Below are 18,065 nucleotides of genomic sequence, written 5' to 3' on the forward strand. Positions count from 1 at the left end.
GGAGTTGGGACTATGGACTGATGCGGCCGGTAGTGTGGGCTTCGGTGCCATCCTAGGGAATAGGTGGGTCGCTCAACAATGGCCAGAAGAATGGAACACATGGGGTTTGCTCGGCAACATTGGCTTCCTGGAACTTTTTCCAATATGGGTGGCACTGATGGTTTGGCCCGAACACCTATGTAACCGATCAGTGGTGTTTTGGTCAGATAACATGACAGTGGTGGAATGTATCAATCAGCAGGGGGCGCGGTGTCCTTTCATACTTCGTCTCATCAAAGAAATTGTTCTGCGGTGCCTTAAACTGAATGCTAATTTTAGAGCCAAACATGTCCCTGGTGTTTTAAACAATGCTGCTGACTCCCTTTCTCGCTTCAAAATGCAGGTTTTCAGGGAACATCTCCCCACAGCAGACCCCTCGCCAGCACACTTCCCACCAGTACTTTGGCAGATTGGTGCCCCAGATTACAGGACCTCGTGGTCGCTAGCCTAGCCCCCAGGACCAAGACGGCTTACGAAGGGGCGTTTCTGTCTTATTGTTCTTTCTTGGGGCCACAGTGGGAAGTGCTTTGGGCGAAGGAGGATGGGTTTGCAGCCTATTTAGAATGGATGCACAGAGAGGGCCGCTCAGTGGCAGCGGCGACCAGACATAGGGCAGCAGTGTCATTCTTCGCTCAAGCTAGGGGCTTCCGGGATCCCACTAATACCTTTATGATACGCAAGGCTTTAAGGGGATGGCGCCGTATTCAGGGACACCAGAAGGATAAGAGGAAGCCCATGGGGTTGGCCCGGCTAAAAGCCTTACTGGGCACGCTGGAGATGGTTTGTAACTCGGAGTGGGAAGTGCTTCTTTTTAAGGCGGCATTCTGCCTGGCATTTTATGGGGCGCTGAGAATTAGTGAACTTGTGGCAGGATCCAAGTCTGACACATTAGGTGGCTTGCAGAGGGCTGGGGTGACGATAAAGGGTGACACCATGTGGGTGATTATCCAGAAATCAAAGACCGATCAAGAAGCTAGGGGTCACACCATAGTTCTGCAACGGGCCCCCGCCAACCCGTGCTGCCCGGTGGGGCACGTAGAATCACTCATGGGACTGATGGTCGGTTCTGCAGACAGGGCGTTGCTCTGTCACGCCGACGGGAGCCCCTTGACCAGGTATCAATTCAGGAGAGTGTTCGAAATAGGGGTTACAAAAGCAGGTCTTGATCCTAGAGATTTTGGATCTCATTCTTTCAGGATTGGGGCAGCAACTGAGGCGGTGGCGGGGGGCCTCCCGGTCGAAAGAGTGAAGACAATTGGGAGGTGGTCATCAGACTGCTATAAACGTTATGTTCGGCTTGACATGCTATGATTACTTGTCACTCACGCTTGGTCTCTTTCCGCTCTCTTACAGTTTCTCAGACCTGTTACGCAGGGGAGGAATTTGTCGTCGGGCACCGCCAATATTCATCGGCACGGAGCGGCGACCAGGAAACAACAAAGAACAATGTCTGGATTGTCGGTCATTCATATGTGAAGCGAGCGGAATGTGTATTCCTGTCAGGTGACAAGAAAGAAAGGGCGGCACAACTAGGGTTGAATATCACGTTCTTTGGCAGGGGAGGGTTGTGTCTTCACGAGTTTAGGGGATTCTTCCAAGGGCTGTTAGCACGCCAGCGGTCTCCACCGTCAGTGGTGATACTTCACCTTGGGGAGAACGATTTGGCAACACTGGGCAGGCGCATCTTGATTGAGGAGATTATCTCAACAGCGGGTTGGATAGCTAGGACCTGCCCCGGGTGCACACTAGTATGGTCACAACTAATACCTCGACTTCAGTGGCGGGGGGGTCATTCGGTCAGGGCGTTGAATCACTCGGTAAAGAGGATCAACACACGGTTGGATAGGTTGTTTCGAACCCCCGTGTTACAGTCAATACCTCATGGGTGCATCTGGGGTCAAAAGTATTACTTGAAGGACGGGGTTCATCTGACAGAAGGGGGTAATGTCCTATGGGCTGACAATATCTGGGCTTGGCTAGAGGGCTGGGGTAGGAGGAATGTGTCCTTAGGCAGGGGCTAGAGGGGGAGGCCAGATCGTCGGTTAACAATACTGGCCTGTGGCGGTAAGGTCATTATCGGTGAGCACATATTTGAGGTCTGAGGGGGCGGGCATCATCCTATGGAGGTTCCCGCCCGGGGGGAGGGGCCTGCGGGCCACTCCCAGTACTCCAGGGGCAAGGTAATATGCAAAGGAGCGCGGGTAGGAGTAGTTCACGCTTTCCTTAGGCTGGTAGCCACCCCGCGCGCGTGGACTCATGACGCCACCGGCGCAGAGTAAGGGCCCTCCTTTAGTGGGTAAATGGAGTTTGGGGCGTAGACCGGGCAATTCCCGGGGTAACACTGCGCATGCGCACTTCTAGGGGGAAGGCGCAGCTTGTAGGACCTGACACCGGTAGTGACCCTGCCATATGGCCAGAAATGTACAAAAATCAAGGTAGGATGTTTAGCTTAAGCTAGGAACAACTTGTATTAGAGTTTTGTTAAGGTCAGGCTCTCAAACTTGTTGATAACGATTGTATAACTGAATGTCCTGCTGATTTTTGTATTCATTGTTGATTATGCAATTAAAACCCTTTTAATTTCATACTTTAATAAATACGGCCGGGCGACTAGCGCCCGCCTTCCAAAAAGTAAAACACGTCTCGTGTCCACGTTCCTGGGTGTTGGGTGCCGGATTGGGGGGGAGGCGGCAGCTAGTCGCTGACCATGTGAAAAGGGGGGGCCCTCGGCCCCCCCGCACGCATGGCGGCGCGGCGACCGCCTCACCTCCTCTCCCCTCGGGTCCTTCGACGGTGGGGGCGTGCCCTGGGGGCGCGGCCCACCGCCGATTGGCCGGCGCCCCTCCTGACCCGGATTCAATGGACTGGTTCCGGGTCGGGGGGGGCGGGCGTTAGGAGGGGCCACCCGGCCCCTCGGGAATAAGAGGTAGGGAGCGCCCAGGAGACCCCCTTGTCCCTGGACGCTCCCTCGCTGAACGTTGTGCCCCGCGTTCGGGGCTTCTTTGTTTCCCACCCACCATCCCTTGGTACAAAGTTTAAGCAGCGTTATGTCCGGTTTAATGGTAAGTTTCATATGTATGGACCGCGGGAGAGGGTAGGCTGTTGTTGTATTTTGTGAGCTGTTGTCAGGACTTTTTTCCCCTTTATAGAAAAATGATATGTGAAGTGAACTATATTTGAAGATATGTGTCTTTAGGCCTTTTTTCCCTTTGTAGATATACGTTGATATTGTGATTTTGAGTAACATGCGTGAACTGAATTGTAATTTTATGCCATGTGTCGTTAGGCCTTTTTTCCCCTTTAGCTATGCGTGGATACTGTTATTTATTAGCCAGTGTAGTTGTCCTTTAGAATTTTTTCCATAGGTCGTCGTATTTATTAGGTATGGGGCATGCGGTAAGGTCATTATCGGTGAGCACATATTTGAGGTCTGAGGGGGCGGGCATCATCCTATGGAGGTTCCCGCCCGGGGGGAGGGGCCTGCGGGCCACTCCCAGTACTCCAGGGGCAAGGTAATATGCAAAGGAGCGCGGGTAGGAGTAGTTCACGCTTTCCTTAGGCTGGTAGCCACCCCGCGCGCGTGGACTCATGACGCCACCGGCGCAGAGTAAGGGCCCTCCTTTAGTGGGTAAATGGAGTTTGGGGCGTAGACCGGGCAATTCCCGGGGTAACACTGCGCATGCGCACTTCTAGGGGGAAGGCGCAGCTTGTAGGACCTGACACCGGTAGTGACCCTGCCATATGGCCAGAAATGTACAAAAATCAAGGTAGGATGTTTAGCTTAAGCTAGGAACAACTTGTATTAGAGTTTTGTTAAGGTCAGGCTCTCAAACTTGTTGATAACGATTGTATAACTGAATGTCCTGCTGATTTTTGTATTCATTGTTGATTATGCAATTAAAACCCTTTTAATTTCATACTTTAATAAATACGGCCGGGCGACTAGCGCCCGCCTTCCAAAAAGTAAAACACGTCTCGTGTCCACGTTCCTGGGTGTTGGGTGCCGGATTGGGGGGGAGGCGGCAGCTAGTCGCTGACCATGCGCTTCAAGCACAGCAGACTCTTCATTGGCAAAGGTACAAGAAGGCAGGGAAGCACACACGTGAATCATCCACGCAAAGCGACTCGGACGCATCTAAATGTTTACATTTGCAGGGTCTGCACGCTGTCGATACTAGCTGCCCTCAGCCCTATACAATTGAGAACATGGTCAAGGATAAAACCTCTCGAAGAGTCACTAAAATAAACACAGGGTAAGTCAGCGTTGACAGAGTCTGCTGGCCTATGTCTGTTCAAAACATGAGTGAAAGGAACAGCATACAGGGCCGGCGCTAGGCATGGGCAGTGTGGGCAGCCGCCCAGGGCCTCGCGCTCGGCACAATAACATGGGGCCCCCGGTTCGTGTGAAATACCACACTTTCACAGGCAGCCCTCCTCCTCCCCGAGGCCCCCCTCCCCAACCCGATCACCTTGCTAATGTATTTATAAGCGAGGTGTCTTGACCTCGCTGTTCAGGGCATGTGGCATTCCTGGGTGTGAAAGGTGGGGGGGGGAGGGTAAACAAGGGGTAGAGGACGTGAAAGCAGCAACGCCAGTAGTTACCTCAGCATCCTGGAACAAGTGCGGGGCAGCACCGCTGTTAAAAACCTGTGGTGAAGTACTTGTCTGCCCTTTGTGTATTTCGTCTCCAGGCGACAGAAGACCCTTTTGTTTCCACAATGAGCCGGACATTAGCAGGTAAGGAGAGGTTGATAAGGGGAGGGGGGAGCATCTAGCTCAGACTGCCACAGTAAGACAGTGCTCAGCAAAGTGTCTCACTACTGCTTTGATGCACAGAGGAGGTGGTCCTTATCCCCTGGGCCTCGAAGCACTGAATCAGGCTGCAAGGTTAGGCGTGGGGCCCCTTTAACTGGGACTTGGGCCATTATCTATTGCTGCGAAGTCCAGGGCAGGGGGGCCTCACAGCTCTCCACCAGGCTGCAAGGTCCAGATGTGGCCCCCCCATGGCAGGACTTTGTAGCCTTTATTTTGTGCTGGGAGACCCAGGGCAGGGGGGCCCTGTCCTTGGCCTCGCAGCACTATTGTTAGATCATTCATTTTTATTTCTCAGAGAGACTAGCATGTTTGCTTCCCAGTCTAGGCCACCCGTGATAAACCTAGAGGGTTGTCTAGTAAATGCAGCTAAGTGTGTACAAATGGATTACCACCCAATTTCCCCAGCAGGAAGCTCCGTGGCCGCTCTTATCGCGAATAAAGCAGATTTACTGCTTTGTGACACACTTTGAGCCCCTCACTTATGTCAGAGTGGCAGTGAATTTCTGGTCCATTTAATTACTTGTAGGGGACTTCATAGATACTATTTTGACAGCCCATGTTTGTGCTGCACCTGGATCTTGTTTAGCAGGGCAGGGAAGGGAAGGTGGGGTAGGAGGCAGAAGGGAAGTACTGTAGCTGGACAAGGTTTCTCGGTGTGAAAGAGTGTGTCACGCTGTCAGCTAATAACCATGAAAACATCTTGTCTGCCTTTTCAGATGTAGAAATGACAAGCAACTTCATCGATATTATAAGTTCAAAGACATTGAAAAACCTATTCAGTGTAATGTGCAAAGGAATAAATGCATTCCGATTAGCTACTCCCGGCAGAGCACCCTTTATCCGTAGGCCCTTGTCCCCAATCAGTTCCTCAGAAAAGCAGCAAGGTCCTTAAACATCCCTCTTTTTTAGCTCTTCCTTTTGATCTCTGAAGATAGCAAAATGCGGCTGCGCACGTGATTGTTGAAAATCTTTTAGTGCTACTCTGACCCTTTTTAGGGTTATGCCTGCAAGAGCATGCGCTACTGCATGTGTCTTGCTTGCGAGACACTGTTGTATGCATAAAAGGGCTTGGAACCTGCCCGTTGCGTACCACATGTTGATTTGCGTGGTACTCTTCTTTACAGCGAAAAGAAACAAGTATTATCCCTGTGCACTCTTTATATTCCAAAGTTCATCAAAATGGTGAATTTAATCTGGTTGGCGCCTCAATTGGCGCACGTCGTCTCACCGTGCCTTTGAATATCAGAACGTTATGTGGGGAGGGGCACCTACCCACCAAAATGTGCGTGCAATATATCATGAAACTCCCAAGTTTCTTCACAAAGTTCATTTCGGGTCAACAAAACAGGACCCTTCGTCAGGGGTATTGCACTGCACCAAGCCGTGTCGCCACTTCTCTCTCCAATAATGACGAAGGGTCCTGTTTTGTTGACCCGAAATGCATTGGGTATTCTGAAAATACTGTGAACAACATTGCACCATAAGATGTTGATTATGCCTGCACATGATGCATTATATGAACGATGAACTGAATTAAGTACTTTGAATAAATTACACATTTTGAACGAAATTCAATTGAACTTCGTGAAGAAACTTGGGACTTTCATGATATATTGCGCGCACATTTCGGTGGGTAGGTGACCCTCCCCACATAACGTTCTGACTCTTCTTTACAGCCTCATAATTGGTCAAGGCAGATCTAACATCACTTCCTTTACTCTCTGTGGAGCAGGGACCAGGCACTGATTGATTCAACTTAATCAGTGCATGTTCGCTGCTCCCAATGTGATTGAGGTACTATTTTATTCTGTTGAACTTTTAGTGTCCTGCAAACAGGAGACGTGAGACTGGTAAAAACGTGCCCAGCAGGACAAACAAAGTTGCAAATATTTATTTTCTATAGTTAAGTTTCTTTTATTTTGCCTAATCTTCTTTTCTTACTTTTCACTAATGTTTTCTTTTGTTTTTGCTTGTGTACGCTGTTCTCAAATATTATTGCAAATTGACAAGGTTTCTTTCTTATGTGTTTTTTTCTGAAAAATGCTTTAGCACATAATAGTTCAGTACACCTCCAATCGGACCCACTCTAATCCATGCCAATCCATCCCACATCACCCCACACCAATCCACCCTAGACCATTCCAAACCACTCCACCACACTCCAATCCTCTCACCCCACACACCAATCTGCCCCACTTCAATCCAAAACAATCTGCCCCAATTCAATCCAAAACAATCTGCCCCGCTCCAATCACCGCACTCCAATCTGCCCCACTCCAATCTCCGGACTCCAATCTGCCACCCTTCAATCTCCGCATTCCAATCTAGCCCGCTCCAACCCTAAACAGTCTGCCCCACTCCAATCTCCGCACTCCAATCTCCGCACGCCAATCTGCCCCACTCCAATCCAAAACAATCTGCCCCACTCCAATCCAAAACAATCTGACCTACTCCAACCTAAAACAATCTGCCCCACTCCAATCCAAAACCATGTGCTCCAATCCAATCAGCGCCACTCCAATCCAAAACAATCTGCCACACTCCAATCAGCGCCGATGCAAAACTATCTGCCCCACTCCTGTCTGCCCCACTCATGTCTGCTCCTCTTCAATCCAAAACAATCTGCCCCACTCAGTTCCATCCCTCTCCAATCCAATCCACCTCACCCCTATCCAATCGAACCCACTCCAATCCAATCCACCCAACTTCAATCCAATCCACCCAAATCCAATCCAATCCAATCCACCCAAATCCAATCCAATCCACCCAAATCCAATCTACCCCACTCCAATCTGACCCACCACACTCCAATCCAAACCACCCCAATTCAATCCGATCCACCTCACCCCACCACAATCTAATTCACCTCAATCCAAGCCACCTAACTCAATAAAAATCCACCCCACTGCAATTCAATCTACTCCACTCAAATCCACCCCACCCCAATCCAATTCACCACAACCCATTCCACCCCACCTCACTACATTATACCCCACTCTAGTCCACCCCACCCCACTCATGTTCAATCTTCTCCACTCCAATCCACCCCACCCCAATCCAGTCCTCCCTTCCCATTTTAATCCACCCCACTTCAGTCTAATCTACCATATTCAGTCCACCCCTCTCCACTGCAGTTCAATCCACCCCACTTTACTCCAATCCACCCAACTCTACCCAAATCCAATCCACCCCGCCCCAGTTCAGACCACCCCACTCAGTTACCCCGGCCCCCCACACTCCAAGCCACCCCACCCCAAACCAATCTAACAGAACCTACTCCAATCCACCTGACCCCATTTCAATCCATAACACTCCAATCCAATCCACCCCACCTACCCAGTCCAACTCACTCTACTCGCTCCAACTCGCTCTATCCCAATTCAACCCAATCCACCCCAATCTACTTCAATCCACTCACTACCTCAGTCCACACAACCCACTCCACCCATTCCACCCTACTCCAATATAAAGCACTCCACTCTATGACTCTGAACTTGATGACACTGCACTCTACGACACTCTCTGACACTGAACGACTAAACTCTACTCAACTTATGACACTGTACTCCCCCTATTCCACTCTGCAACTACTACTCTAAAAAATCCAGTCAATTACACTCTATTCCTATCATTTCACTCAAGGATACTCCATGCCACTAACTTTTAACCATGCTGAAAAACAGCCACACTGGTGTACAACACGGCAACTCAACATTTCCAAAGCCAATATTTGTTCTAGGCAAGACCGATTGGCTTTGCCAATGCTTGTTAATGGTTATGTTATTCTGAGCCTTTGCCTAAAATATTTAGCCTGAAAAGAGGCACACAACACATTGGATATTGTGGTGGTGTGGCAAAGGTATTTTTAGCTGTCATTTGAATCATCACGTACATATAAAGTTGTTTCATTCCACTTTTTCTAAGGATTTACTATTATATTATTTAATGACGCTGAGATAATGGATCCTGGAAGAACGATTGTGTCTTGCATAGAATCAAACTACTGATCTGCAGTTATACAGCCAGGGTGCAACTCACAAAACTATTATGCTATCAACTGTGAACAAACTGAGGTCTTTGCTTGCCTCCTCTCCAGGCTTTGTTTGTCAACAGATTTACTAGCCAATCCTAGGCCCCAATTATTAGCGACAACACACAATGATAAAGGCTAGGCAAGTATTTAGCCATGTTTGTTGAACGTACTGAGTACAAATCCACTTTACGGAGAGATCAGAAAGAAGATAGACATTGTGCAAGGGGTTCCTATTGTCCTCGCATGTAAAGGTGCAGCCATAGTATGGGAATGAAGCTCACTAACTCATTCCTTAATCCCCATCTTCAGAGTTTGGTTTTAGTACATTAGCAAGATGGCAGCTATTTGGAGGTTTCCTTTTCAAAGGTTTATCCTTGAGAAACGTAATTTGTAGAGTTGCGAAAAGCCTACATTACTGTTACCAAGTTTAAGGATACGTTAATCGTAGGCTGGACAGCCTGTTAAGTGAGTAATTAAATAGGTACACTTCTGAAATTCTACAAGAAAGATGAGAGGTCTGAACTTCCATGCCAACCTTATGTCAGCTAGCCTGCTCCAGGTTGCACACTGATTACAAACGACATTACGTTACCCCACCAAGCAGCCTTTTAGATTAACATTCAATGCTGTGTAATCCACAGCAGCAATTTGGAAGCATTTCTAATTCATTTGAATGGGATTTTAGCTTTTCAAGTGTCTTACTTCGATGTGTCCAATTAACATATTTTATGGTATTGCAGCATTTGTTTAGTGCTTACTATCCATGTGTGAGGCGCTGAAGCACTTACCAACATAGATACCATGCTACAACATGTGTGTGGTTGGAAGGTGGTTGTGTTGTTTTGAGCTTATGTGTAATGTTTTTTTATGTCCTTCTTGGCCAATGAGGTACAGCTTACTTTATGGGACGCAGCACCAGAGGGTGAGATGGGTGAGGGTATGAGAGAGGGAGACTCACAAACTGTAATTATAATAAGGAATTCCCAGCTTAGCCACAGTGATAGGGAATGATGTGTTCCTGTTCCCCAAAAAGGGTGATAATCATAGAAGGCCCAGTAATCCACATGGCGACATGTGCCTGGAAGTAAAGGCTTTCAATGAGTAAAAAGATGCCCAAATTGCTAGAAAATATTAATTGGTGACATAAGTTGTAGTTATGCACTATTTTATATATTTATTTATTTAGAGGCAGAGATACGGCCTAATGCTAAAAAAGTACACCTAATTAAGGAGGAAGGAAGCCGAAGAGAAATCAAGGCTGACAACCTCAGCAGAAACAACACAAACTTTAAAACATCCAAATTCCACCGACTTCTAAGGGCCGAAGGAAGCCAACATTTTTAGCAGGACTTCACACAAGCCTCTCTCAAGCTGCAGAAGGCTGTCAAATGCAGATAATCACCAGTTGGACGGGTCTCATTTGGATTGTGGTTCAGACCCCAGACACACTGGTACCCTGCGGGGATATGCTGCAATAGGATCAAGTGCCCTCACACACCTGTATGCGTGTCATGCTTCATCATCGGGCAAGCTCCATTTCAGGTCTGCAATGCCCAATGGGCACCCACAAGGGGGCGCTTTACCGGAGATCTTTTCATAGAACTTTTGGATCATGATATATAGTAAGGAGCATGTATGCTGGACCTAACCACACCTAACACCTTGTGATGTCACAAGCAAATTAGAGGGGCCTCACATCTTCCCTTTCGCCCAGGGCCCCACAAGTCCTAGGACCGGCCCTGACAGCATATACACATCCATTTATACGCACAGTATTAGCAGGTTGGAGCTTACCGTGCGGCTTTATGATCGGTAACAACTCCGTGCAGACATCCCTGGTAGCAAAAAAGTTGGTTTTCAAAGTAACTTCCGCTTGAACATGAAATGGTGCAGTATCAGCAGCTTTTGAACGGTTGAGAAGAGAAAAGCATTAGTTTGAGTTCTAAATAAAGACGTATTTATACAGAGTTAATAATTTACATCATTTGCTATTGGGAACAGTCAAAGAGTTTATCTGTACACTGTGTTGCAGCCACAAAATCTACACAATCAACAATAAACAATGTAAGTTCTTTGAGACTTAAGGCACATGCACAAACACTAACTGTTGTAATTCTTGATCACAGATGGTTCTGCAAAAACATTCTCTGCTCCACTGCCACTGTCTGCTGCATCTGTTCTGCACAGCAGGGATGTACTTCATTCTGCTTCATCTCAATGCAAGAAATACACTGCGCCGAGCAGGCTGTGGACTACGTGGCTCACTTGGAGGTAATTAACTCAAGAGATTCCGCCTTGAAATGAACTTTGCCATTTCATCGTATACCAATGGAACGGATAATGCACTGAAGAGATTGCTCAACAGAAAGAAATAGTTTTATTTTAGGACTGAGCTTAAAATTGTGAGCGTGAATACCCCTTAACTTCTAATTGGATTTGAAAGCTTTTCAGTTAATCCTAAACTTGACCAATATAGTTCTTTCTTCTTCTCATCTATAGCTGTTTTAGCAATACTATTTTAAACAATGTGTGATGACATTTTAACTCTAGATAAATATTAAAGAATAAACGTGTACACCAACTGACCCATTGATAAAGATGTCAAAAATGCACTGTTCCTCGTTGGGGTCAGTATCTCATCACTGCACAACTGTTGTCCCCAGAAGGGACTCCACTGCAACTGAAAATCTTGTTAATCAATTTGCAATTATTGTTAAGGCTTCTACTGAAGTCATCAATCACATCGACAAAATTATTTTATCCTTTGAAGAAATTTGTGAATCCCCCAATATGGTTTTGCAAATTCTGTATTACTTTTGGTAGCGCCAAATGTGGTGACATCACATGTTGATAACTCAATACTGATGCATTTCGGACCATTTATGGCCCTTCATCAGGGGTACTTTTATCACAACTGGCAGAGAATCGTGTAAGTCGCTGGCTCAGTGTCTTAGACGCTGATGACCTCAAGAGAAGCCTTAACGATAATTATAATTTGATTAACAAGAATTGAAAAATTGTAGAGGAGTCCCTTCTGGGGACAACAGTAGTTCAGTGAGGAGACAATGCCCCGAACGAGGTACAATGCAATTTTGACATTTTCATTTACACCTACGATCAAAAAGTGATACCCGTCTGCACACGCAGTCTTGATAAAATATGAATATTTATTTAAAAACAAGGAGTGCACTGACATTCATAAAATGTTCCCATTAATAAAGAAAATATTACTTTCTTGTAACTACAGCTCTCCAACATGCGCTCATTTCATACATTAACAATATATTTAAGTATTGAGTTTTCAGTATTGAAATTTCTTGCATCTTTACCAAATCAGTAGTAAAAAGATGTATTTCATGTGGAGGGTGCAGACTATCTCGAATCCTGGGCCGGACATAGTAAGGCGAGAAGTGGACCCCTAAACTTAGGGTAAGGAAAGGCCATCAGCGACGTTTTTTAAGCAACATTATTGCAGCGTGTAATCACTATATATAAAATTGCTGCCAATTATCATGCCAGCAAGTAGGGCAGAATGAATGAGAAAATTAACACAATTAGGAGGTGACCTATTTGGTCAACCTGGTATTTCCCAAATGCCTTTGGGTATGTAAGTTGTATAACAGGAGTAACAGTGGGCCTGATTTAGAGTTTGGCGGACAGGGCACCACATCGCAAATGCAACAGAGTACCCAGCCAACAACACCCTCGGTCCACCTGCAACATTTAGTGATAGGTGAGCCTTTAAGCTTTCTGACGATGAAGCTCCTCTTCTGTTGGTTCAGTTGACAGAAAGTTTCCTCTGATGGAGTTGGGGCCATCTGAGGAAATAACTGCCCTATTCAGGGTAGATGATGTAAGGTCACTTTTTTCGGTCTGTCACAACCAGCTCAAACTTGGCGGTGAGGGACAGAAACAAATAATAATAATAGTTACCCTCACACACTCTGGGAGTGCCCAGGGCCATTCGGGTTTTGGTTTTCAGAAACGAACTCCCAATTTGGAGTTGGTTTCAGAAAAACAAAAAAAGTTTAAAAGTTTGGTGAATGACTGCCAAAACAGACAGACGGTGGATGCCCATCAATGTTTAGTACTTAGAAGGGGAACGTCATGACCAAGGGACAAAAGCCTTCAGAAATTTACTTGTTCTGTAAAAAAAAAAAAAAAAAAAAAAAGCAATTTTCCTGTTTGGCGACAAATAATGGTATCAACCTCATATAATTTCTGCGATAGTAGCCTCAGTAATTATGCCAGGGATCATATTGTCAGGGTTTAACCTACATCAAAGTTCACATTTTGCCCCCTTCTGATAATGGCAGAATCTGAACACACCAGGGCTCTATTTCAGTCAAATATTTGAATGTTTACAAGTTCTGCATACGCAGAGGTTAGGTTTATGAGTCGGCTCCGTTTAGGCTTGTATTCTCATCGCAGAAGAACCTTTGGTCCTGTGCCTGGGTTGCAAACTGAGCATCAAGGAGATTGCCCAGGAAAGATCACCTCCTCTCACTGATCAACAGTTCTTTTATTTACGACAACTTTGAGCATTACCAAGAGCGAAAGCAATGGCTGAGCATTTATAAACTTTACAACTAGGTAACTCAGCAGTGTTGTGGGAGTCAAATAGAAAGGCTCATCTACACATGGAAGTTTAGCCTGCACATGCTAAAGTTGGTTTCGTAATCATACGAGGATTTATTTTTTTCAGCGAAACTACTCACAGGACCTGGAATAGTTAGAAGCAGGTCAACATTGATTGTTTCAGGGCTCCCCAACCCACTTCCCACAGTGAAAAAGAACAGCAACTTAGTCCAGGCAAGGGTAGGAGGAAAACTTTTTCTAGGTTGGGTAGTTACTTTCCAAGAAGGTGGGGCATGGAGAATGAAGTTTCTCCAAGGAGAGAATATTTCCCATTGTGAAAAAAGAAATACAAACGTAAACAAGTGAATTTGCACCTGCGTTGCAGATTCGTGCCTGCTTGCATGTTTGATCCAGCAAAAATAGAATTCACACAAGTTTATTAGGAGTACGCCTAAAAACCTCGAACTGGACCAGTTTTCCAGGCATACTTCTGTTAACTCTCGTGAATTCCTGAAAATTGTAATTCTACACCCATGCAGGGTCTGACATGTGGGTCCAGTTTTGTTACTTCAAGGATGGCTTCAAAATGTGTTTTCATTTCCTTTACATAGTACACTTAATGGATTTCCACTGATTGTCTTTTGTAATATTTCCATGTTTCGGATACATTGTATTCAATGATGCCTTAATGAATTAGTATTTCATGTGGTACTTAAAATTTGCAAAGTAATTGGGCAAAACGGTCTGATACATTGGTTGCTTTTATTTTCAAGTTGAAAATATTTCTTGGGTATAAAATCAGCATTCTTACATCTGTTTTTCTACATGTTTTACACAGATTATAGAGCATTCTGGGAGCATTATAAATAGCCATACAATTGTTATAGTTTGGAAACGGGTACATGTTTTTAGATTGGAACAACATTCTAATCAATGCAAGCTGAGCTCTACAGCTCACTATATTTCCTCAAATCACTTTAAAGGCTTATATGAACGACCCACATATACCATTTTGAACAGAAGCAGAGCTGCATGTGTTGCCTTAGCCAGGGCGATTTTTTTCCAACGCATTGGCAAACCCAGTAGGTCTCGCTTGCGTATGTGAGATCTATTTGTTTGACCACATTTTTTTTGCCATGTTCGATAGCAATGCGGCTGCTTGCTGCATGGTTGACAGTAAAAGAAAACAAGCATTGGCAAAGCCAATAAGTCTCAGCAATTCGAGAACTTTTGGTGTGGTCTAGGTCTTTTAGGCATGCTGAATAGGCTTCTGTTCAGCGTGGCTAAACGTCATGTAAAAAAGCGCTATGACCCAGCCTGCTGTATCAAAACGCAAATAGAATGTGATGGGCTATTGTGTGGGATATTCCGTTTTCAGCCACTAGAAGGATCCACCACACAAAAAAAAAAGCTCGAAGGGGGCAGGGCCAAGATGGTGAACGAGTAGGGCGGGCCTTCTTGCCCGCAAGGCAACGCCCTTTCCTAGAGTAGCTGAACCGGCGAGTCCAGCTAAAGACCTCACTGGCCCCACAGAGACCGTAGAGCAGCCAGACCAGACCGCAACCGGTATACAGAGAAGAGTGGAGGGTGACAGGGTGCGGCCGGCCCATGCCGGAGTCTGCAGCTGAGCCGTTTGCCGGAACGGAGGTGGTACTGAGGCCCGACCGGACCCCCTGAGGTCCAGGAACTGGGCGCTCGTGATCGAGCAGAGGATACCGTTGGGAGAGGGGTGCCAATCCTGTCCTGCAGGAGTGCGATCTCGACTGGGCAGGGCCTGAGTGGGCGGCGGCCAAGGCCTAGCCCGTGTGGGGCGGAGTGGCTGCGTATTGGATCTCCGCAGGCGCTGTGCTCTGCGCACCTTCACACCTTCGGCAGGCTGGGATTCAGGCTCGGACCTCGACCCTCAGAGGGCTGCTGATCGAGGGCTGGCAGGAGGGAGGCAGACGAGGTGACCATGAGCGACAATGCACCAGCAAACCCGGGCACCTCCATGATCAACTGGCCGGGAGGAGGCCGGGGCCTAGAAAGACACTGGACAACGGAAGCAGTCAGAGGACCCGAGCCGGACCCCGAGACCGGAGGACTGGACCGAGGGGGTGGTGAAGGTAAGGTGGCCTCCCCCCTCCTGCCCCTCCACCACAAGGACCAAAAAACATAATAGTGGACTCCCCGGAGGCGAAGGGGGAGCCACGAAAGCCACATCCTACCTTAGCCAGGCCGGTAGTGCCAATTTAGCCAGGCGGTCCCTCCAGGGCAGCAGAGGCAGAGCCTGAGACCCCCGGGAGACATAAGACAAGGGGGCACTTTCCACACGCCAGGGGAAGTGAGGGGGTAGGGTACCTAGCTGGGACGCAGGGAGCGCTGGAGACTGCACGGGGTGCCGAGATCCCCGCCTTCGCTCCCCCCACATCGACCAGAATCCAAGGCAAGAGAGACAGGGGTCTACGCAGGAGCCTGGTCCAGCGCTGGGACCTTCCGCCCTCATGGGGAGCCATCTGGTGAGTGGGCTGCCTGGTTCCTGGTTCGTTTTTAGGAGGGCTCACTAGACTGGTGGGGGCTCTGAGGTGAAAGAGACAAAGCTCATCACCAGGGGCCGACCACCCCTTCGTCATTGGTATAATTTTCATAGATTATTACCTCATTTGAGCACCGCAGGTGACCCCCCCCCCCGATGGTTACGATCCTGGGCTGGGCCTAAAGAGAGCAGGCCCCACCCCTCCCTGTTCGTAACTGACTTGCTCAAATGTTTAGAAACCGGGCATCCTTTTGCTACAGCACACCGTATTCCCTTCATATATGGCGGTCAGCAAGGGGAAGAAAGACCGCTCGGTCAAGGACTTACTCCTCAAATCGTCAGGCTCTGGGGCTGAGGCCCCTGCAGCCCCCCCCTGGAATAACACATGTCCACAGCCTCTGGCGATACCGAAGCCCCGCTCACCTGCTCCTTCATTGAGATACGATTTACAATCCAAGAAAAAAAGAGTTGGCTCAGGAGCCAAGGGAGGTGAGAAGGGATATAGACTTGCTGGGAGACAGGGTGGACACCCTGGAGGTGCCCAACACAAGCAGGGATAAGGAAATTAAACAACTTCAGCAGGAGGTGATCTGTCTCAAAGATCAACACCTAGACTTGCAGGCACACGCTGAAGAACTCGAAAATCGCTCATGGCATAACAACATTCGCATTCGGAGGATTCCAAGCGGGCGTAGGGCCCCAATATTACCTCCTACGTCAAAAATCTCTTCAGAGCAATTCTAGAAGGCCTGCCGGATTTGGAGATCAAGCTGGACTGTACCCACCGTGTTGGCCTCAAGAGGCCTACACCTGCTCCCCCTGCTGACATCCTCACTTGTGTCCATGACTTTCAGTTAAAAGAGCATTTCCTAAAGAAGGCCAGAGACACTCATCTGGTTTAGTTCCAGGGCCACCATCCACTCCTATTCCAGGACCTGGCAGTCTTCACTCTTCAAAAGAGGAGAGCGTTCTGGACAATCATAACACACTTCCGCTCTCTTGAAATTCCTTCCTCATGGCGACACACCTTTAGATTAATCTTCTGCTTGAATGGGAAGATACACCAGATTCACTCCTTGAGAGAGGCCCACCAACTATTGAATACCCCAGCTGATGCTCCAAAAGACTCCCATTTTCCCGACAAAACAGGCAGAGATCCAGGAGCCCGCAGACGGCTGGACAGGCGTTGGCCCACCTCTGCCCTGATCCAGAGACAATCACTAAAGAGAGACATGCAGTACTGGACTCCCTCTGCGAGGACGCCAGTGGTCCAGGGTAATGAGAGCCAACCCGCTCCAGCTAGCAATCGACCACAAGAAACAATTAACCTCACCGGTTCCTGTCCTTCTGCAGTCTATAAGGGAAGTGGGCCGGACGAGGATTGAGGACCTCTTTCACCCCCCTCTTATAGTCCTTACCACTCAGGACATTTCAGATGTGTATTTCGGTTATGCTTTTTGTTTGTTAACTTCATTGGAGTTTGTTGGGCCCTCCCACACCTCGGAGTTCCCCGGGAATAAGATTCTTGTATGTCTAGCCACTCAACTTCCTCCCCTAGGCAGCCCACACACAGGTTTCCATCTCTCAGATGACTCACTCCTTCACATGGTGCACTCACTTAGAACCTCTTACAAATCCCCTTGATGACACCTAATCTTAAAATCATCACCATAAACGTGAAAGGGCTCAACAACCCAGTTAAGAGACGTGCCATCCTCTTAACTAGAGCACTCGGGAGCCCATATCCGTCTCCTTCAGAAGACTCATCTCCTCCCCGGAGACACACACAGACTCCGCTCCAGGGCGTTCCCTCATCAGCTATTTTCCTCTTGGTCCTCTAAGTCCGCTGGGGTTGCCATTTTAGAATATACCACCTTTCCCAGCAAAGTTTGCAACAAACAGTTGGAGATCAGAGGCAGGATATTGGCCCATTCCTATACAGTGGGCCCCCACACCTTAACAATGGGTTTGATCTACTCCCCAAACAAAGGACAAGAACGATTCCTAGAGAAGGCAGTGTCCGAGTGTACTCCGTCAACTGACCGAAGGTTACGGTTAGGGGGGAGACTTAAACCTGGCTTTCAA

The 18,065-nt window shown here is 47.6% G+C and overlaps 1 protein-coding gene across 1 annotated transcript in view; it reads right to left on the reverse strand.

Moving 5' to 3' along the window:
* The window catches only part of LOC144772511 (carbonyl reductase [NADPH] 1-like), a 54,465-nt gene that overhangs the window by 18,241 nt on the left and 18,159 nt on the right, over positions 1-18,065 (reverse strand). Inside the window, exon 3 of the mRNA XM_078656890.1 lies at positions 10,682-10,789. Coding sequence (XP_078513016.1) covers positions 10,682-10,789 — 108 coding nt within the window. The remainder of the gene's footprint in view (positions 1-10,681; positions 10,790-18,065) is intronic.

The sequence above is a fragment of the Lissotriton helveticus genome, chromosome 8 (assembly GCF_964261635.1).
Source record: "Lissotriton helveticus chromosome 8, aLisHel1.1, whole genome shotgun sequence".
NCBI lineage: Eukaryota > Metazoa > Chordata > Amphibia > Caudata > Salamandridae > Lissotriton > Lissotriton helveticus.